Here is a 21297-nt window from a genome sequence, read left to right as displayed (position 1 = left end):
TGGTATTTCCAAACTCCACATTTTCCTAAACATTATTAGCTGAGATTTCATCCCCGTGGGACAATTATCAGAGGAAGTGCCACAGTCATTAAACTTAGAATAGTACTCCATAGAATCCTTACAGTGCAGAAGGAGGCCATTTGGTCCATCGAGTCTGCACTGACCCTCTGAAAGAGCACTCCATCTTGGCCCACTCCACCGCTCTATCCCTGTGATCATAGCCAATCCACCCAATCTGCTCATTAATGCCCCTTAATGCCACTGTGGGGCAATTTAGCATGGCCAATCCTCCTAAGCTGCGTACCTTTGGAGTGTGGGAGGAAACCGGAGCATTCGGAGGAAACCCACGCCGACACGGGAAGAACGTGCAAACTCCACACATTCACCCAAGGCTGGAATCAAACCTGGGTCTCGGCCACTGTGAGGCAGAAGTGCTAACCACTGTGCCACCCTGCCACCTGATCTGTTAGATCCTATCCACACATATATCTACTGAAACTCTCCTCATCCTGATAAAGTTTTCAAACAAATGGTACTACACTAAAATAGGTTAATTCGATTCACATGATTTTGGCACTATAGTTGTGACTGTGCTCACTGTTTCTTGTTCACAAAGCGTGCCCCCGCAGCTGTACCACACAGCTGCGTTCGAGCCACTGTAATACGGCACCATGACGCTTGCCACTGTAGCGCACACCCTTCCAGCTAAGCTAGCCAGACAGCTTAGCAGAGCATTACATATGCAGAGTCATTCCGTCCCCTGGACACATACCTCAGGGTGACAGATGAAATTCAGATGTCAGAAACCAAGAGGTGGACTTTATTGAACAGCTCTTTTTGTAATCTGGAGTCTGTGGTGGAAGCAAGGGGGAGTGGGGTGACGCACACCATAGGAGGAGGCAGGCTGGGAATACCTGAGAGCAGGAAATGTAAATCATAGAGAGAAAGTAAAACAACTTTTGTGCGAGTCTACCTCTAATGGGAACAGAGACAAACAACAACAACTTGCATTTATTTAATTTTTTTTTAGAGTATCCAATTATTATTTTTTTCCAATTAAGGGGCAATTTAGTGTGGCCAGTCCACCTATCCCACACATCTTTGGGTTGTGGGGGCGAGACCCACGCAAACACGGGGAGAATGTGTAAACTCCACACGGACAGTGACCCAGGGCCGGGATCGAACCTGGGACTTTGGCGCAGAGCTAACCACTGTGCCGCCGTGCTGCCCCCAACAACTTGCATTTATATAGCATCCCAGAGTGTTCATAAAACAACATTTGACTCCAAATAACCTAAGGAGCTATTAGGGCTTTGCCAAAAAAGGAAGGTTTTTCAAAGGAACTTAAAGGAGGAGACAGCGGTTTAAGGAGAGATTTCCCGAGTGTATGGCAGCTGAAGACATAATAGTTCTCCATGTTGTATCATTGTGTTAATAATCTTTACAGGATATTAACTGATGGTGAGAGCAATGACTAAAGGGAGGCATGTTACTAGCAAGATGGCCACAGGCTGGAGTCACTTTCATCTATCACACAGGGGTATCAATTGTTTCTACTCAGCATAGCTCTTAACTACTGGGGCCTCTCCAACATCTCCCCACATTCCAGCCCGCATTGAGTGTAGCCTCGCACACAGGCTGTAAAAGGTAGAAGATCTGCTAATGGCTTTGACAGTGTGAGTAATGGCAGACAACACTTCCCTGACTGACTGCGAGGGAGTCCTTGGGCATCTGCTTCTTTTTATCTGAGTAGGTGGAGTAATATTGATAGCACAACTGTATCTTAGTCCCTCAGGGAGACAGGCATAAGATTAAATTCTTTCCATAACACTAATAGTAACAGAGGACTGTTAACTCCTTAAACAGAGTCATGGGTCTATTAATGGTCACCCCGCAGACTCTCGTGGCCAATAAGTTCTGTCTCCACTAACAGGCTGGAGAAACCTTTAATATTTTCCATATGTTGCGGATGACAGTTCAAATAGATGTTATTTAGAAAAAAGATTTCTGTCTCTTTAGGCCACAGAATGTTTAACTTGCTGAATGATTTCACAGTCAAATGTATTATCCTGCGAGATTAGAACAATCTAACCTGCAGATTACCTTAATACAGCTTTATTTTTAAATTGTTAATGAACAGGTCAAATGTAATGGAGCTGCAAGTAGAGATGTCTGTTTGTAGATTAAAAGTTTTATTCAGAGCATGTTTGTCGACAATCCTAAACATTTTTTAATGCTGAAATGTGAGAAAGCTACCAAATATTAGCAGTTTTCTCTTTCTTGTATTTTCTCCCTATTCTCTTGGAATCCCTACAGTGCAAAAGGAGGCCATTTGTCCCATCGCATCTGTACCAACAGGAATTTCTGGTCCTGCCGGCAATGCATTCCCTCCCATGGGTTTCCCAATGGTGTGGGGTGGCTTCAATGGGAATTCCCCATTGACAGCGCTGGGATCAGAGAATCCCGCCTCCCACCCCTCAGAAACATGAGGCTGGGAGGGGCTGCAGAATCCCGCCTCTAGTGTGGCGCAATACAGGAAATGCGACAGTGAATTGGAGCACAGCAAGATCCCATAAACAAAAATGTAATATTGACCAGATAATCCTTTTTGTGATCTTAAGTACATGGGTGTAACTGTCCTTCCGGTTATTCCCTTTGTTCCCATTTATTTTATTTTATTTTATTGTTTTTGGTCTGTGGTCTCACAATCGGGATGAGCCTTGAAGAAGATGTCTCAGTTGAAACAGCCTGCTTGCCAGGACACTGCATTCCCAAGTTTTGTATTTTGGAGAGGAGAAACCAGATTCCTCGGCACTGAGTGGATCCAAGGAAACAGCTATGGAGAGACTCAGTTCAAGCCACTGGTTCACTGACAATCAGTGGCTTGGCCAGGAACATTGTTCTACTTGACAACAGTCAGTGATTGGCGCCTGTGTGATGCTTTTCTGAGAGAACTTGGCAAAAGTGTTTAGACCTTGGAAGTGAAAGGAACTCCCTTTCTCTTTCTCTCTCCTGCTTGCTCAAGTGACAGCTGCTCTATTGTTCTGAAAGCAGTGAGTGCCTGGCACACCCTTTCTGTGAACTTGAAATGATGCTGAGTTTGCAGAGAAAGTAGACAACCTTGCCAGAGAAAACCATTTCAAGTTAAAAGGAAGAAGCACCAAAACAAAAGCCTGAACTTCAGAAAGACATTGAGTGGAAGACAAGTGCATCAGGGATCCTTATCCTTTTATCTTTATTCATATTTTTATTTCCCTTTCCACCACCCTTTCCCCTCTGTGTTTTATGTGTGCGTATGTGTGTCTAGAGAGAGTGGGATGAGTTAGAAAGGTGGGGGTTGGGAAAGAGGCAGTAGATAGTCATTTACATTTTCTGTCTGTTTAATTGTAATAATGACATGACAAAAGTTTTCTTGTGTTTTAAAGTTACAAACCTGGGGACTGTATAAAAGGAAATGAAATGAAAATCGCTTATTGTCACAAGTAGGCTTCAAATGAAGTCACTGTGAAAAGCCCCTAGTCGCCACATTCTGGCGCCTGTTCGGGGAGGCTGGTACGGGAATTGAACCGTGCTGCTGGCCTGCCTTGGTCTGCTTTCAAAGCCAGCGATTTAGCCCTGTGCTAAACCAGCCCCAGCCAGTTTATTGGGCTCAACCAAGGACCTCAGGTATTTTAAATAAAATCTAATTTCACCTGTGGTGTGACTCCGTGTCAAGTGGGGCTGGAATTGGTCACACACTAGCCCAGGGTGTCATGACACAGGTAAGGCAAGTGGTTAAAAGAAAACAAAATAATTTTAGTGGAATTCATTCAGCAGTTATGCCCCACTTATCACACAGTGCTGTGCCTCAGCTAAAGATACTAAGGCCACAAAATTGTAAGACAGCATTCCTGGTACAGAATCATTTAAAATGGAACACAGATCGGAGAACAGGATTGCGAGGTCAGGTTGGCAACACTTGTAATTTTCTGGACTGGAGTCTCATACTTTCAGAAACTAAATAGTAGGTGAATAGTAGGTAACGTGTTCGCATGATGTACTTCAGTTAAAGTCATGTGCCGATGATTGTCGGGGGTGCGGGGGGGGGGGGGATCAAAGTTTGCCGCAAATCACTTCGCAAATTTGCAGAAAGTTGAAAGGTATTGTTTGAGGAGAAGTTACTGATAACCATCAATTAGTGGTGGTTCCAAACATTTGTTTTATAAATACCTTTTATTTCAAGACTAATTCAAGACATGTAACTAACAGTCATACATTGCAATGAACTCCCCAAGGTTATGGTGACCCTTAGCTATCGGGTACTCCATTTGCTATTTGGGAATTGCACGCTTCCACTGTTTAATCAGATTGACAGGACACAGGCTTGTCTCAAGTCATTTAGTAGCTTGGAGAGCTGACACATTTCTTTCAGCTGTAGAATCAGCTGCATATTTAGAATTGCAGTACATACAGACATGAACTATTTTTCTATAATCCTTAGAAAGAACAAACTGACTCAAAACAACAGCAGATGCTGGCTCCGAGCAATTCACTTGGAACAGGCTTTTAGAAAATTCCTTACAGCAGAATGTTCACACGTAACTGGGAAGATTCCACCAGTCCCTCTCTTAGACATTACACGAGAAAAGGCTTGTCTTTCGATGGGCAAACCTGCTTTCACCTCTGACCTTCAACCTTCTCTCTGTTACCATCAATAGTCATTGGTCCTTTGAACAATCCTCTTGTGTTCCTTCCAACATGTGGTGTTGGGTGTTCTGACACACAGATGAGCCAACACGGTTGTATATGGTACAACGCTATTTTATTTAAACTTACTATTTACAGTTTGGTCTTTGCACTCTGCACGTGGGGGTTCCCTGCTTGTGATGTTTTAACAGCTCTTTCTTGTTCCCTTCTCCCCAGACCTACTGACCACCAGGTGTCGTGCTCGTGCTTTTTTATGTGGTTGGTGTTCTTGTCTGTGATTGGTTGTGGTGTTGTGTACTCTGATTTGCCTGTTAGTGTGTCCATCATGATGTGTGTGTTTGAATATCATGACATCCCCCCTTTTTACAAAGATATGTGCCTACGTGGTAATAAATATGATCGTGTCGTGAGTGCATCTAAGAGTGTGTGTGTGTTGTGTGCAGCATGTGCATATGACGGAACTATGTACATGGGGCGATGTCGGGTGCGTCACATGAACCAAGTTGTACCATAACATAACATAAATGCGAACGAGAGAAGAAGAAAAAAAAAAAACTTGAACAGTTGTCCAGTCAGACGACATCTGGAACGATAAACAACAACAGGTTATCATGTAAAATTGTGCAACTTGTTAAACATATGAACGGTATTATAAGTCCAGTCTAATGGGCTTGCGACGAGTTCGGGTTGACCGTCTCAAGGGTGGATCAAGAACCACCGGCTGCTGTGCAGGCATGGCCATGGGTGGCGATGGAAAGGGCGTGATGTGCGGCAGCTCCACAAAGTCATCCTCGGAAGCCTGTTGAGGATCTGGCGTGTGCGTACTGTGTGGCTGTGAGCGTGGAAGTCGGCGAAGGGCGCGCCGATTGCGGCGACGCACGGAACCATCCGGCATGCGAACCAGGAACGAGCGGGGAGCCACTTGTCGGAGGACTTCGGCCGGTGCTGACCAGCCACCATACGGTTGATGGACGCGTACTTTGTCTCCGGAGGACAGGGGGGGCAGGTCCGTCGCTCGTGTGTCGTACCGACTTTTCTGGCGATCACGCTGCAGTTGCATGTTCCGAAGAACCGCCTCATGGTCTGTTGTTGGTGCCAGGATGGAAGGTACCGTCGTCCTGAGGGAGCGACCCATTAGTAGCTGCGCTGGCGAGAGACCCGTGGATAGCGGGGCCGATCGATAGGCCAGCAAGGCAAGGTTAAAGTCCGATCCGGCAGCAGCCGCCTTGCACAGGAGCCGCTTGGCGATGTGGACACCCTTTTCAGCCTTCCCGTTCGATTGTGGATGCAGAGGGCTGGATGTCACATGAGTGAAACCATATGCTGCGGCAAAGGACGACCATTCACGGCTGGCGAAACAGGGTCCATTGTCTGACATGACAGTCCTTGGAATGCCATAGCGAGCAAATGTTTCCTTGCAGGCCCCAATGACTGCGGACGACGTCAGATCATGGAGAGGCATGACTTCCGGGTAGTTTGAGAAGTAGTCTATAATAACGATGTAATCTCTGCCGAGCGCGTGAAATAGGTCAACACCCACCTTCGCCCAGGGGGACGTCAGCATCTCGTGTGGTAGAAGTGTTTCCGGAGGTTGCGCCGGCTGAAACCTCTGACAGGTTGTGCAGTTGAGCACCATGTTGGCTATGTCTTCATTAATACCCGGCCAATATACCGCCTCCCGGGCCCTTCGTCTGCATTTTTCGACGCCCAAGTGGCCTTCGTGTAGTTGATGAAGAATCATCTGGCGCACGCTGTGCGGAATAACGATCCTGTGTGATTTCATAAGGACCCCGTCTATGTTGGTGAGATCATCTCGCACATTATAAAACTGGGGGCACTGCCCTTTTAGCCACCCTTCCGTCATGTGGCGCATCACTCGCTGCAGAAGGGGGTCAGTCGCCGTCTCTGCGCGTATGTGGGCCAGACTAGGATCATCAGCTGGCAGATTTGCTGCTGTCAGAGTTACGTGTGCCTCAATTTGACGCACGAACCCCTCCGCATCTGGTGGTGTGCTCACTGCTCGGGAAAGAGTGTCCGCCACGATGAGCTCCTTCCCCGGAGTGTAGATCAGTTCAAAATCGTACCTCCTGAGTTTAAGTAAGATGCGCTGGAGGCGAGGAGTCATGTCGTTCAGGTCTTTGTTAATGATGTTGACCAGGGGGCGGTGGTCAGTTTCGACCGTAAATCGTGGCAGGCCATACACATAGTCGTGGAACTTGTCCAGTCCAGTTAACAAGCCCAGGCATTCTTTTTCGATTTGCGCGTAGCGCTGTTCAGTAGGGGTCATGGCTCGTGAGGCATATGCAACCGGGGCCCATGACGACGTGCTGTCTTTTTGCAGGAGTACCGCTCCAATACCAGATTGGCTGGCGTCTGTTGAGATCTTTGTAGGGCGAGTCGTGTCAAAGAAGGCCAGCACTGGTGCCGTGACCAGTTTGTGCTTGAGCTCCTCCCATTCCCACTGATGCGATTGGTGCCAGTTGAATTCTGTCGATTTTTTTACGAGATGGCGCATATTTGTTGTATGAGAAGCCAGGTTGGGAATGAACTTCCCAAGGAAGTTGACCATGCCCAGGAATCTTAAGACAGCCTTCTTGTCAGCCGGTCGTGGCATGGCTGTGATGGCGCTAACCTTGTCTGCATCGGGACGGACCCCTGACCTTGAGATGTGGTCCCCGAGGAATTTCAGCTCCGTCTGGCCGAAGGCACACTTCGCACGGTTGAGACGCAGGCCATTTTGTCGTATGCGGGTAAAGACACGTCGTAGACGATGCATGTGTTCCTGCGGAGTGGTGGACCAAATGATGATATCGTCCACATATACACGTACCCCTTCGATGCCTTCCATCATCTGCTCCATAATGCGGTGGAAAACTTCAGATGCTGAAATGATGCCGAATGGCATCCGGTTGTAGCAGAATCTGCCAAAAGGGGTGTTGAATGTGCATAGTCTTCGGCTGGCCGGGTCCAGTTGGATCTGCCAGAATCCTTTGGACGCATCCAATTTAGTGAATATTTTGGCTCGCGCCATCTCGCTGGTGAGGTCTTCTCGTTTCGGGATGGGATAGTGTTCCCGCATGATGTTGTTATTCAGATCTTTAGGATCTATACATATACGGAGCTCGCCAGAGGGCTTCTTTACACAGACCATGGAGCTGACCCATGGCGTGGGCTCCGTGACCCTGGATAGGACCCCTTGGTCCTGAAGAATCTGCAGTTGTGCCTTGAGGCGGTCTTTGAGTGGCGCAGGAACCCTGCGAGGTGCGTGAACAGGGATGGCGTCCGGTCTGAGTCGAATCTTGTACGTGTATGGCAATGTCCCCATGCCTTCAAAAACCTCCTGGTTGTGAGCAAGGAGGGAATGGAGATTTGCGTGGAACTCAGCATCCGGGAAGTCGGATATCTCATCTGGAGAGAGAGACATAATGCGCTGTACCAGGTGAAGGACCTTACACGCCTGTGCGCCCAGTAACGAGTCCTTTGATGAGCCGACAACTTCGAAGGGGAGTGTGGCCGTGTACATCTTGTGAGTCACCTGTAGCTGGCAAGATCCTATGGACGGGATGACGTTCCCGTTATAGTCAACCATCTTGAGCCGGGATGGCGTGATGGGTGGTTTGACCTTCATGGCCTGGACTGCAGAGTAAGCAATCAGGTTGGCGGATGCGCCGGTGTCCAGACGGAAGGCGACGCATGATCGGTTGACCGTCAGGGTGGCACACCACTCATCGGCTGGATTGATGGCATTGACCTTGTTGACATCAATGACGGAAACGCGGAAGGCATCCTGGTCATCTGCATCACTTAACTGGAAGTCTTGATGCGTGGGCTGGACGGTCCTGACTTGTCTGCGAGATTGTCGAGGATGCGCCGGATCCATGGGTTGAGCCGAACGACAGTGGGCTGCGTAGTGGCCCATCTTGCCACATCAGAGGCACTGTCGGTTTTTTGCAGGACATTGCCCTTTTAAATGTAGAGCTCCACAATTGCCGCACGTCATGACGTCACGGCGTTCGTTGCGCCACTGCGCATGCGCAGTGCGATCTTGCGGTGGGCGCGCCTGCGCAGTGCGTCCCTCGTTGTGGCCGTTATTTTTGGCGCGCACCTGCGCGGGAGACCGCGAAAAGCGCGGGAAGCGGCCGCTGTCGTCCGGGCCGTGGGTCGGGAAGTAATCGACGGCCTGGATGCGTTCGACGTCGTGGGCGGCCTGGCTTGCCGATTCGACGGCTGGGGACCCCCTCCGTGCCAACTCGGACGCCTGAAATCGGGCAAAACGGCAGGTAGCATTTTCGTGGAGGACACAGGCTTCCACAGCAGACGCTAAGGTGAGGCTTTTCATTTTAAGAAGCTGCTGGCGTAGGCCACTAGAGGCAACGCCAAAAACAATCTGGTCCCTGATCATGGACTCTGTGGTGGTGCCGTAACCGCAGGACTGCGCTAGAATCCGGAGGTGCGTCAAGAAGGGTTGAAAAAGCTCCTCCTTACCTTGCAGGCGTTGCTGAAAGAGGTATCTTTCAAAACTTTCATTTACTTCAACTTGAAAGTGCTGGTCCAGTTTGAGGATGACCGTGTCATATTTGGATTGGTTTTCGCCTTCTTCGAACACCAGTGAGTTGAAGACGTTGGTGGCGTGCTGACCTGCGTAGAAGAGGAGCATTGCAATCTTCGTGTCATCCGAGGCATTCTTTTTTTCGGTGGCACGGATGTACAGGTCAAATCGCTGCCTGTAGAGCTTCCAGTTGGTACCTAGGTTCCCCGCGACTTGCATCGGCTGCGGTTTGTCGGTGTGGTCCATGTCCAGAATGGCAGGTTAGTAGGCAGGTATCGATCCACTCCTGTACCATGTGGTGTTGGGTGTTCTGACACACAGATGAGCCAACACGGTTGTATATGGTACAACGCTATTTTATTTCAACTTACTATTTACAGTTTGGTCTTTGCACTCTGCACGTGGGGGTTCCCTGCTTGTGATGTTTTAACAGCTCTTTCTTGTTCCCTTCTCCCCAGACCTACTGACCACCAGGTGTCGTGCTCGTGCTTTTTTATGTGGTTGGTGTTCTTGTCTGTGATTGGTTGTGGTGTTGTGTACTCTGATTTGCCTGTTAGTGTGTCCATCATGATGTGTGTGTTTGAATATCATGACACAACATACTCTTGATCCTCTTGGCTTTGAAACCGAGGGCTCAGTGCACCACTTCCTACTGTAACTCATTCACTTCCAGACCTCGGAATGAAAGAATTCTTCACATTCCTCAGCCTTTTCTCCATTTTACAACCTGCAGATTTCAAAAGTTGGAACCTGGGACCAGCTGTTGGATATCCGCAGTGTCTGAACAAGGTTGAGTACAGCTGTGCTGTTGTTGGCCATGAGAGAACATTGTTGACTTTTCAATCCTGAAAAGAGTTCATGGGTATTTTTTCTAGCTTTCCCAGTGCTCTTCATTTCCCCTTAGTGTAGCTCAGGTGTAATTTTAAGACGAGAAATCAAACAGTTGTTATTCCAGAAGCTTAATATTTTTTACTGGAGAGAGGTGATTGGCCAAATATAAATGAAGGGTTCTTGCCAGGGTGACCACCCCCTCATCTAATGGTAGTGACCCTCCTGAATCCCCCGGAGCAGTCGTCCACAGATCATCTGTCAATAAGAGGGAAATTCAAGGACAAATATTCCAATTTCAAACTATACACCTGGAGCAGAACTCCTTTTGGGGCTTCATAACTGTAGGATACCTGAGATTGGCATCAGAACTTAAGCCCTCGAGCCGGTACAACAAGTCATCATACAGAACTTGGTGATACAGTGCACCAGAAGTGACCCATAATGTATTGTTCTTCAACACACAAAGAGGCAATGACTTGATTAATATGTTCAATGGCAAACTTGTGGGACACAGTGGAGTAAAAAACTTTTCAAACTATATACTTTTGTCCCCATTGCATTTATTACAGCCAATAATACAATAATAAACAATTATGAACATTTCGGTTGAATCCATCTAGGCCATAAACCTAAGTTGGAGCAAATTCTAATAATTTTACAACAACATTTTATAGGATCTTAGCCAACAATGATGTGAATTTATGCGGAATTTTAGGGTGGCAAAACGGATGTTGAGCCAACGAAAGAGATATTGGGAGAGATAGTCAAAATTGGTCAGAGGTGAGTTTTAAGATGGATCTTCAAAGATTGGACGTATGATAACACAAAAATATGCAGGTTAGGAGCATGTGTAGGCCATTCGGTCCCTCGAGCCTATTCCGCAAGTCAATAAGATCATGGCTGATCGGATTGTGGCCTCAACTCGACATTCCTCTCCTCCCCACCGCCCCCCCTCGCCACCCCCCATCCCCACACACACACACACACACACACATATACCTCGGTCAATAGCATTTGGCTCCACTCGTCAAGAATCTATCCACCTCTGACTTAAAAATATTCATTGACCCTGCCTTCACCACACTCTGGGGAAGACAGTTCAAAACACTCATGACCTTCTGAGGAAAACAAAATTCTTCTTGCCTCCATTTTGAATAGGAGACTCCCTTATTTTTAAACTGGGTCCCCTAGTTCTAGTTTTTCCCACAAGTGGAAACAACCTTTCAGCATTCACTCTGCCAAGTCCCCTCAGGATCTTATATGATTCAATAAGATCACCTTACGCCCCAGTGGTTGCATGTCCAGCCTAACCAACCTTTCATCATAAGCAATACCCCCCTCCTCTCACCATCCTAGGTATCAGTCGAGTGAGCCCGCCCACCCAAATAGTTGGGGTAAGGTTATTCCAGACAGTGGGATCCACGCAGCACTAGGCACAGTTGCTGATGGTGGGATGAAGGGAACAAGGGACAATTGCTTACATGCTTCCAAGAACTCTGTATTCCTCTAACTCTAGCCTGCTTGCCCTTCCCTAATTTTCTTCGCTCCTCCATCAACAGCCACACCATCAACCACCTCAGGCTTAAAGTTTGAAAGTTTCTGTCTACCAAGGTTTTGGTCATTTGTCGCAATATCTCCTTACGTGGCTCCACACAACAGCTTCTTTGCTAACATTCCTATGAAGCACTTTTATAGCTTTTATTGTAATAAAGGTATTATATAAAATCTTAATATCGTTGAAACTTATGGGGCCAAAGTCAAAGGTGTGGAAAGTTCAAGGAGAGGTGGAATTGTAGAGCTGGAGGGAATTGGGGACAGGTGGGAGCGAAGACATGAAGGGAATTGAATGAGAATCTTAAATATTAGATACTGGGGAGTCAGAAGTCAACACTGAGGAATAAGATTGTGAATGATGGGCAAACAGGCCGTGGATTGGGATTGCTCATGGGTGGCCACATTTTGAATGAGCTGGTGTGCAATGGGAGAATGTGGATCGGCCAGCTCCGGAACAACTGAGTCACACTAAATGGGTTATTCTAAAGAGTACAGCAAGCCAAGCAGGAGTTCCAGGTCAGCATCTTTCCATCACTTGTACTACAACAGTAACTTACATTTATGTAGCACCTTTAAAGTACATTCCAAGGCACTTTGCAGGAGCAAAACCAGGCAAGGATTAGCACCAAGCCAAAGAAGTCCTTAGGACAGGCAGACAAATGCTTTGTCAGAGTGGTAAGTCTTTACCGAGAATTTTGAATGAGGAGAGTGAGGTAGCAAGGCAAAGAGATTTAGGGAGGGAATTGCAGATCCTCAGGTCTAAACAACAGAAGGCACAATGGTCAATGGCTAATTACTAATACTGATTATGTTTCAACATTGAAGTAGAAATCAAAGCAGCCGACATTCACTTCATTACTCTTCAGATGAACTTTGGCATTGTATTCGCCAGCTGTCCAAAACGACAAGAGAGGGCTTTGTGGAATATCAAAAGTTGTTTGTGGGAAATTCAAATATCCCTGAAATGCAAGAGAGCGTGTGAGCAAAATGCCGGATTTATAATTCCAGACAGTGAGCTAATGCAGAAAAAGTGCTAATTTTAACATCTCAGGCAGCTGACTATAAGTAACTTTGCTCACATTACACAATATAAACAAATGAATGGTTCTCCAAGCCTCAGGAACAGGATTTCAGTCAATATTACCTTGTTCTGCCTTTTGTTAAGGGGGAGTCAGAAAGTTTCACAATATATATCAGGAAGGTTTCCCAGCAAATTTGTTATGGGCTGTGTGCACACTGATCTGAATTATGATTCTGCTTGGACCCATCTACCGACTCGGACTAGATGGAATCGTGTTTATAAACGATTCTACCTTCTTTGAATCCTACGTTGGTCGGAATTTTCTCGCAGTTGCAATCCACTTTTTGGTGGCTGTGCACCCCAGCCCATGGATTTCCTGGCAGCGTGGGGTGGCTTCAATGGAAAATCCCACTGTAAAGGCCCTTCCTGTTGATTTTCGTGTTTCCCATTTCTTTATTTTGCTGTTATCAATTTGATCCAATAATGGTTAATGGATACATGGTCGATTAGGGGAAGTGAGGAACTCAAAAGTTACAAAAGAGAACACTGTGCTAGTCTTCGGACAGCAGAACTCAGACTTTTCGGCTTCCAAGAGATCGGTGGGACACGGTTCGATTGGCTGGCTGGTGGCCAATGAGTTGGCCAAAAGGCCGCATTCTGTGATTGGATCCTACCCAAGTGGGATGATTTTTCAGAGAACCAAGGAAAGCACAGTTGGTTCCTGAATGTCCAGAGGAGAGGATCTCTCTCTCTTTCTCTTTTTATCCAGAAAAGCTGCACAGCTGTATAGAGTCCTGAGTGAAACTACAGTGAATATCATTACTGATTGAAAGCAGAAACTTCAAACTGAAAGCTTAAATTGAAGGAAGTTGTACGCAAAGACAATCATCTGAAACAAACGCTCTTATCCTTTTTACTTTTGTCATTATTTTACACCCCTCTTTTCTCCTCTGTGTTTGTCTGTCTTGTGTGTGTGTAGAGGGTGAGGTGAGTTAAAGTGGGGGGGTTAGGGATTAGATAATAGCTAACCTGTTATATTTGCTGCATATTTAATTATAATTATTGTTATTAATAAAAACTAATTGTGTTTAAATTTACAAAGCCGGTGACTGTAGTTATTGGGCAGCCAAGGGCCAAAGACCGGGGGTATTTTTTAAAGAATTATTTATTAATTTCAATTGTGTTACGACTCCGGATCAAATGGGGCTGGAATTGACCAGGCACTAGCCCAGGGGTTCATAACACCATTGACAAGCGGTGGGAGTGCAGTCCCACCGGCAGCGATCGGCGCACCGCCAAAAGAAACACCCGGCTGGTGAACTGGAGAATCCCACTCAATATGTTTGTATTTGGCAGATTCGCGAGGGAGTTGGTCAATTCTGCTGACATCACTATGTGGGACTAAGAGCATAAGAAATAGGAGCAGGGTTTAGACCATACAGCCCCTCTAGCTTTCTCCATTATTCCGTAAGATCTTGATCTTGCCCTCAGCTCTGCTTTCCTACCCATTTCCCATAATGCTTAACTTCCATATTGTTCAAGAATATGTCGATTTCAGTCTTAAGTCAGTATTTTCAGCTCGGGGGGGGGGGGGAGAATTACAAAGATTCACAGCCTTCAGAGAGAAGAACTTCCTCCTCATGACCAGCTTGGAACCACCACTGATTCCTGTGGCACCCCATAATTTGCCAACCTGTAAATGGCCAATTCAACCTGATGCTCTCCTTCCTGTTAGCTAGCCAATCCGCTATCAATGCTAACGTATTACCCCCAACACCATGAGCTCTTATTGGTGAAGTTTGCTAAAATTGCTAATACAGAAATTGAAATTGTTATTATTGAAATCACATTTTTTGGTGAAATTGCAAAAAAATGGATGGCAGATCAGAAGATGGGACAGGATACAAACAACACAAAGAATGACAAAAAGATTAAAAGGCAGGAAAAATTAGAGGATGAGAGAAAGCTAGCTAGAAATATAAAGACAGATAGTAAGAATTTCTAAAGATATTTAAATAAGAAAAGACTTCGATAGAAAGTGAGTCACCATCCTGACTTGGAACTATATTGCATTCCTCACTGTCACTGGGTCAAAACTGCATCCCCCCACAACCCAGCCCCAATATCAAGGGGTCCCACCTGATAGTGTCTGCCCACGGCTCTATGGTCAATGCAAACAGCAGCGGAGACAGGGAGCAACCCTGTCTAGCCCCTCTCTGCAAACCAAAGTTCTCAGACCTCAAACTATTCGTGAGTACTGCCGCCAAGGGTCTATGGTACAGTACGTGAACCCATTTAATATATTCCTCACCCAACCCAAATCTCCACAGTGTGCACACCAGATAATTCCATTCTCATCCAAGGAGCTCACCAGACCATCTAGTGCCTGCTTCTGGAAAACCTGGATCACATACAATAACCTTCTAAAATTGTTAGTAGAAAACCTACCCTTTATGAACCCCGTCTGATCCTATCAACAATCATAGGTAAAATTTCCTCTCACTGCTGTAATGATATGTATATATGTAGACAAGTAAAATGTTGATTATTACATCTCAGCGTAACACAACCATTAGAGGGCACCACTGGATCCCACTATAAATATGAGAACTCACAGGATCTTGGCCTCTTCCAACCTGGAGTGACTAGACTGTAGAGTGTAAGAAAGATAGATCACAGCATAGTTTAGCATGTGTAGTTTAAATTAGTTAATACTTTAATATAGATTACTTGATTACTAGTTATGGTTCTGTGGAATCTGCAAACTCAATATTAATCAATCTTAATCAATCATTACTCAATAAATCAGTTTTGCTTTAAGTTAAAGATTGCTGGTTTCTTCAGAATCATTCTGGATTATGAAGCAAAGAGTAACAAGATATATCATCAAAGAGTAATATAACAACTGCCTCATCAATACCTTAGACAATAACTTCAAATCAACATTCAGAAGTGAGATGGGCCTATAGGAGACACACTCCTCCAGATCCTTGTCTCTCTTCAAAATCAGGGAGATATTTGCCTCCAAAAGCATTGGTGGCAGTAAACCTGCCTCAAGGGGGTGACAGTACATACCAACCAATGACTCTATTAACAGATCCCTAAAATCCCTGTAAATCTCACACGTTGAACCATCTGGACCTGGGCCCTTGTCCAGCTGAAGTTCCTTCATGGCCACAACCACTTCATTTTTTAGAGATAGGAGCACTAAGAGCCAAGCGCTGATCCTCTGAAACCACAGGGAGCTTGTGGGAAGCGAACAAGAGCTCCATGCACTCCACTACACCAGATTGAACAGATTTATATAATTCAATATAGAAATCCCTAAATGCCACATTAATATCTTCAGTTTTCATTAACCTCTGAGTTCCTCACAGAGCGGATAGCCCGAGAGTCCACCCTCTTCAACAAAGTGAGAGGGAGAAATTTCAAATTACCAGAGCTGCATATTATCAGTCAAACACTTTGCCCTCTATGGACTTAACGAAGGCCAAGGCACTAGTCAGATCATCAAATGACTTAACAGAATCATCAGGCATCACTTTCAGGGTCGCAGGATAAAGCATGACATAATTCATTCCAGCAGCCTTGAGTTGTTTTCGAACTTCGTTGAAGCCTCAATGCTTCAGCTGCAAAAGTCCTGGAAAAAGGAAATCCTCGCCCACTCATATAGTCAGATCCCACCGCACCATTTCCAGGACCCTCCGGCGATCTTCAAAGTTGTGGAAGCGATTATAGCCCTGAAGCATTGATTGTCCCTTTGAATCAAAGCCAGGATATGATGCCCCCTTTCTAATTTGAAATTCCCAGCCTTCACATCCAGTTTAGGAAAATGTGACAGTCGGTTCTCAAAGAACGAAACTGGAGCTTTACTCTCCACTCCTTTCTAAAAGACCGACGACCTGGATATTCCAGCCTCGCTTCTCTAAATCTTCCAGGGTTTCTGACATGCCACATAGCTGTTTTTCCAAGAATTAAATATGAACCCCAGCTTAGGAAGCAATATTTTCAACATTCAGGATTCTTTCCTCCGTTTCATCCAGCCTCTTATTCGTGTTCTGCAGCTCGGCCTCGTGAGCACTCAAACTTTCCGTCAGCAAGCCGAGTCTCTGGTCTATAACTCAGATAATGTTTGCAAGTGCCATTTTTAGCACGTCAGAGAGCGCCGGGTCAACAGACCGCCTGAGGATCACGTCGTCATAATGAAAAGGTGGCTCCACACCCGTCGAATACAACTGTGCCCTTTTATCACCGGATTTCTTCGCGTTTCTCGGCATTTATTCTCCAATACTTATCCAAAAGTCTTCCAGGGACATACTACCAAATATTAGCTTTCTGATTAAGTGAGTACATGCTGGGCAAAAAGGATAAAAGATGGATTATAAAGCGAATGGCACCAGAACCACTACCAACCTGATTTTCCCAGTCCACCTGCAAATTGAAATTCCCATGATTATTGTAATATTGCCTTACATATAACCCTTTTCTATCTCCTAATTTATTTTCTGCCCCACATCCTGACTACTGCTAGGGGGCCTGTACATAACTCCCAGCAGGGTCTTTTTACCTTTGCGATTCCTCAACTCTATCCACAGAGATTCTATGCCTTCTGATCTTATATTGCTCCTTGCTATCGATTTAACTTCATTCCTTACTAACAATGCAACCCAGCCCCCTTTGCCCATCTGCCTGTGTTTTCGATAGGACACATATTCTTATATATTTAGATCCCAGCCCTGATCCCCTTGCAGCCACGTCTCTGTGATGCCCACAACATCATACCGGACAATTTCAATGTGCGCAACAAGCTCATTTACCTTTCTCCGAATACTGCGCGCATTTAAGTGCAACACCCTCAGTGCTGCATTGACCACCTCCCTTCTCACACTTGTCACCTATTTGCTGTGCCTGAAATTAGATTCCTTCCGCTTTCTATACTCTCTGTTCTATTACGTGGTCTGGAAACTTTACTGACCTCTCCTGAGTCCTCGGCTCCTTTAACTATTTTAAAATCCTCGTCATTAACCTGGACCTCTACCTTCTCCTTTAACTTCAATTTTCCAATTCTCCATGAAACTGAACCCTCCCTCCCCATTATTTAGTTTAAAGCCCTATCTACAGCCCTAGTTATGTGATTCGCCAGGACTCTGGTCCCAGCATGATTCAGATGCAGACCGTCCCATCGGAACAGGTCCCCTCTTCCCCAGTACTGGTGTCAATGTCCCATGAATTCAAACCCATTCCTCCCACACCAATCTTTGGGACATGCATTTACCTCTTATTGACCCTGTGCCAATTAGCTCGTGGCTCAGGTAGTAATCCAGAGATTATTACCAGAGCATTACTCTGGGTCTCTGGTAAACTAGTCCAGTGACAATATCACTCTGACACCGGATGGGTATTTAAAATGTCTTTTACTTCAGTGTAATCAGAGCTCAAGTCATGGGAGAGCAACTTTGAAATTTAAAAACATTCTGTTACACAGATGCCACCTACTGGAACTGATTGAAACTGCACAGACAACAAGCCATTGATCGGACAATTTACTCCAGTTCAACTCTCACGAATACTAAAGCCCAACACAAAGATTTAAATTATTTTAGTCAAAGATGTTTTGTCCTCATTATTGTCTGTTACATGTAGATGGATTTCTCACTATTGCCATTAGGTCTTCCCCTGTTAACTGTGTGTGAATGAGGGTGGCGCGGTGGCACAGTGGTTAGCAATGCTGCCTCGCGACGCTGAGGACCCGGGGTCGATCCCAGCCCCGGGTCACTGTCCGTGTGGAGTTTGCACATTCTCCCCGTGTTTGCGTGGGTCTCACCCCCACAACCCAAAGATGTGCAGGGTAGGTGGATTGGACACCCTAAATTGCCCTTTAATTAGAAAAAAAAGGATTGGGTACTCTAAATTTTAAAAAACTGTGTGTGAATGGGATATGAAAATGATTAAAACTCCAATAACCAGTAGTAGAGAATTCAGCGCAACACTCTGTGTGTTATTACTGAACACTGTGATGTCATTGGGAACTTTGTTATTAGGGTTGTTGTTAGTCTTGGCTTCAACATTAAAGATTGATGATGAGTGATTTTAGGAGAACAGGCTTTTTCAATACAGGTTGCTGCTGAGAGTACTGGTGACCTGACCTAGGCACAGTTATATGTTATTACAGCTATTTAGGCGTATTTCAAGTGGTTATGTATTATATGTGTGTTGCAGTTTGGAAGTATAAAACGTGCTTTAATGATGGGGAACCTGCTGCATGGGCTATTTCCATACCTTTGCACTCTACCCTTGGAGAACAGTGTGAGCTGGAGAAGGATCTCCTAAATCCGACAACAGTAACAACAAGAACCTGCATTGATATAGCACCTTTAACAGAGGTAAACATCCTAAAGCGTTTCACAGGTTCATTACAAACAAACTCTGACATGGAGTCACATAAGGGGACATTAGAACTGATAACCAAAAGCTTAGTCAAATAAGAAGGTTTTAATCAGGGTCTCAAATAGAAGAATCATAGAATCCCTACAGTGCAGAAGGAGACTGTTTGACCCATCACGTTTACACCAACCCTCTGAAAGAGCGTCCTACCCTGGCTCACGCTCCTGCCATCCCCACCTAACCTTTGGACAGTAAGGGGCAATTTAACATGGCCAATCCATTCGGGCGTTTATCTTTGCGCATTGGATCACACCCCCTGTTATCACATAGAATAGAATCACCACAGTGCAGAAGGAGGCCATTCTGCCCATCGAGTCTGCACCGACCATCCTTAAACCTAACCTTTTGGAAACTGAGGGGCAATTTAGCATGGCCAATCCACCTCACCTACACATCTTTGGACTGTGGGAGGAAACTGGAGCACCCGGAGGAAACCCACGCACACACGGGGAGAAAGCGGAAACTCTACACTGTCACCCAAGGCCGGAATTGAACCCGTATCCCTGGCACTATGAGGCAGCCGTGCTAACCACTGTGCCACCATGGTCTGCATCCTTTAAAAATACCACAAAGAAAACTGGCGATGAGGAACCAAGCTGGCATAGTCCCGAAGAAGAAAAAAAAAGGAAAAGAATCAGCGATTTCTGCAAAGAAATAAGAAAAGGATTATGAAGCTAAAACCTTTGCTACACCAAAGCTGGTAATGGAAGGGTGTCAAGAATCAGTAGTCGCCATCGAAGGAACCAAAATGTAAAAGTAGATTTCAAAGGAAACAACATCGAAAAGAAGCTCGCCACATGAACTGCCTGGAAAATCCTGGAACAATACAGGGAGCATTGAAAGTAGCAAGTACCCTGCAACAATAGTTTCGAGGTGGGGTGTTCCAAAACTTAGAAGGAAAGAGGCTGAGCTCAGGAATACCTTGTTTGAAAAAAAGAAGAAAGGTAGTGCTAAATATTCTGTGGCACATCGTAGACTAAAAACCTATGCTGGGGAAAGGGTTCTGTTGAAGAGCCGTAACAATGTAAATGTGCAGCTAAATGAACAGACTGCAGACTTGCCCCTGCACATCATTAGAGGGAACAATCTGACCATAATGCGGAGAGCCTGGTTGGTGAGAATCAAGCTAAACTGAGTTGAGGTGAATCTCATCTCAGAATCTGAAGCAGGTCGACTGAAAACTTGAACGAAACATGCCATTGTCTTTAATGGAGAGCTGGGAAGCATGAAGGGGATCTCAGTCAAGCTAAAGATTAAGGACGAAAGCCAAGCAAGGTGCTCGAATGCTAGGGGAAATAGTGGCGTAGTGGCATTGTCGCTGGACTAGTAATCCAGAAACCCTGGGTAATGCTCTGGGGACCCCGGTTCCAATCTCACCACGGCAGATGGTGGAATTTGAATTCAATTTTAAAAAATCTGGAATTAAAATTCTAATGAAACCATTGTCAATTATCGTAAAAACAGATCTGGTTCACTCATGTCCTTTAGGCGAGGAAAATCTGTCATCCTTACCTGGTCTGGTCTACATGTGACTCCATAGCCACAGAAATGTGGGCTGGGCAATAAAATGGCTGGCTGAGCCAGCGATGTCCACTCCCATAAACAAATAAAGAAATAAAAGGTCAGTGCCAATCACCATCAGCCCTAAGGTCGAGGCAGAATTCGAAAGGCTGGTCAAGACAAGGGTCCTCAAACCTGTTAATGTAAGTGATTGGGTTTGTGAAGAAGAAAAATGGTTCCGTATGCATTGTGGTGATTTTCAAGTCACTACCAATCTGGTCCTGTGTGCAGAGCTACTTTATTCGATTATTTATTTGCTGGGTTGGTTTTCAGTAGAATTTCAGTAGAAGGTTACCTTAGTGAAGCTTATCTCCAGATAAATGTTTCTGGAAAGAATGAGGAAGATTCCAGAGACTAGGGGCGGGATTCTCCGTTTCTGAGACGAAGGGCTGGATTCTCCGATTTCGAGGCTATGTGCGGGGGAAGTGTCTAGTTTTACAATGAAAAAGTCGGCGGCGCCCCCGCAGCGATGCTCCGCCCGGTGGGGGGCTAGCAGCCACGCCACATAAACCCCCCGGCATTCCTGACAGAAACGGGGGGAGAATTGCTGGGTCCGTGGCTGCGCATGCGCACGGCGATGACCTGCAGCGGATCCGCCGTACAACATGGCGGCAGCTGCCAAATAGTGACCCCCTGTAACCCCCCCCCCCCC

General features: G+C 45.8%; 1 protein-coding gene across 1 annotated transcript in view; it reads right to left on the bottom strand.

Moving 5' to 3' along the window:
- Positions 1-11040: 11040 nt before the first annotated feature.
- Positions 11041-21297, bottom strand: part of LOC140427481 (ganglioside GM2 activator-like) — a 37324-nt gene continuing 27067 nt past the window's right edge. The window contains exon 4 of the mRNA XM_072513000.1: positions 11041-12579. Coding sequence (XP_072369101.1) covers positions 12427-12579 — 153 coding nt within the window. The 3' untranslated portion in view covers positions 11041-12426. The remainder of the gene's footprint in view (positions 12580-21297) is intronic.

The sequence above is a fragment of the Scyliorhinus torazame genome, chromosome 7, assembly GCF_047496885.1.
Source record: "Scyliorhinus torazame isolate Kashiwa2021f chromosome 7, sScyTor2.1, whole genome shotgun sequence".
In the NCBI taxonomy this organism is placed as follows: Eukaryota; Metazoa; Chordata; class Chondrichthyes; order Carcharhiniformes; family Scyliorhinidae; genus Scyliorhinus; species Scyliorhinus torazame.
This window is presented reverse-complemented; position numbering and strand designations above follow the sequence as displayed.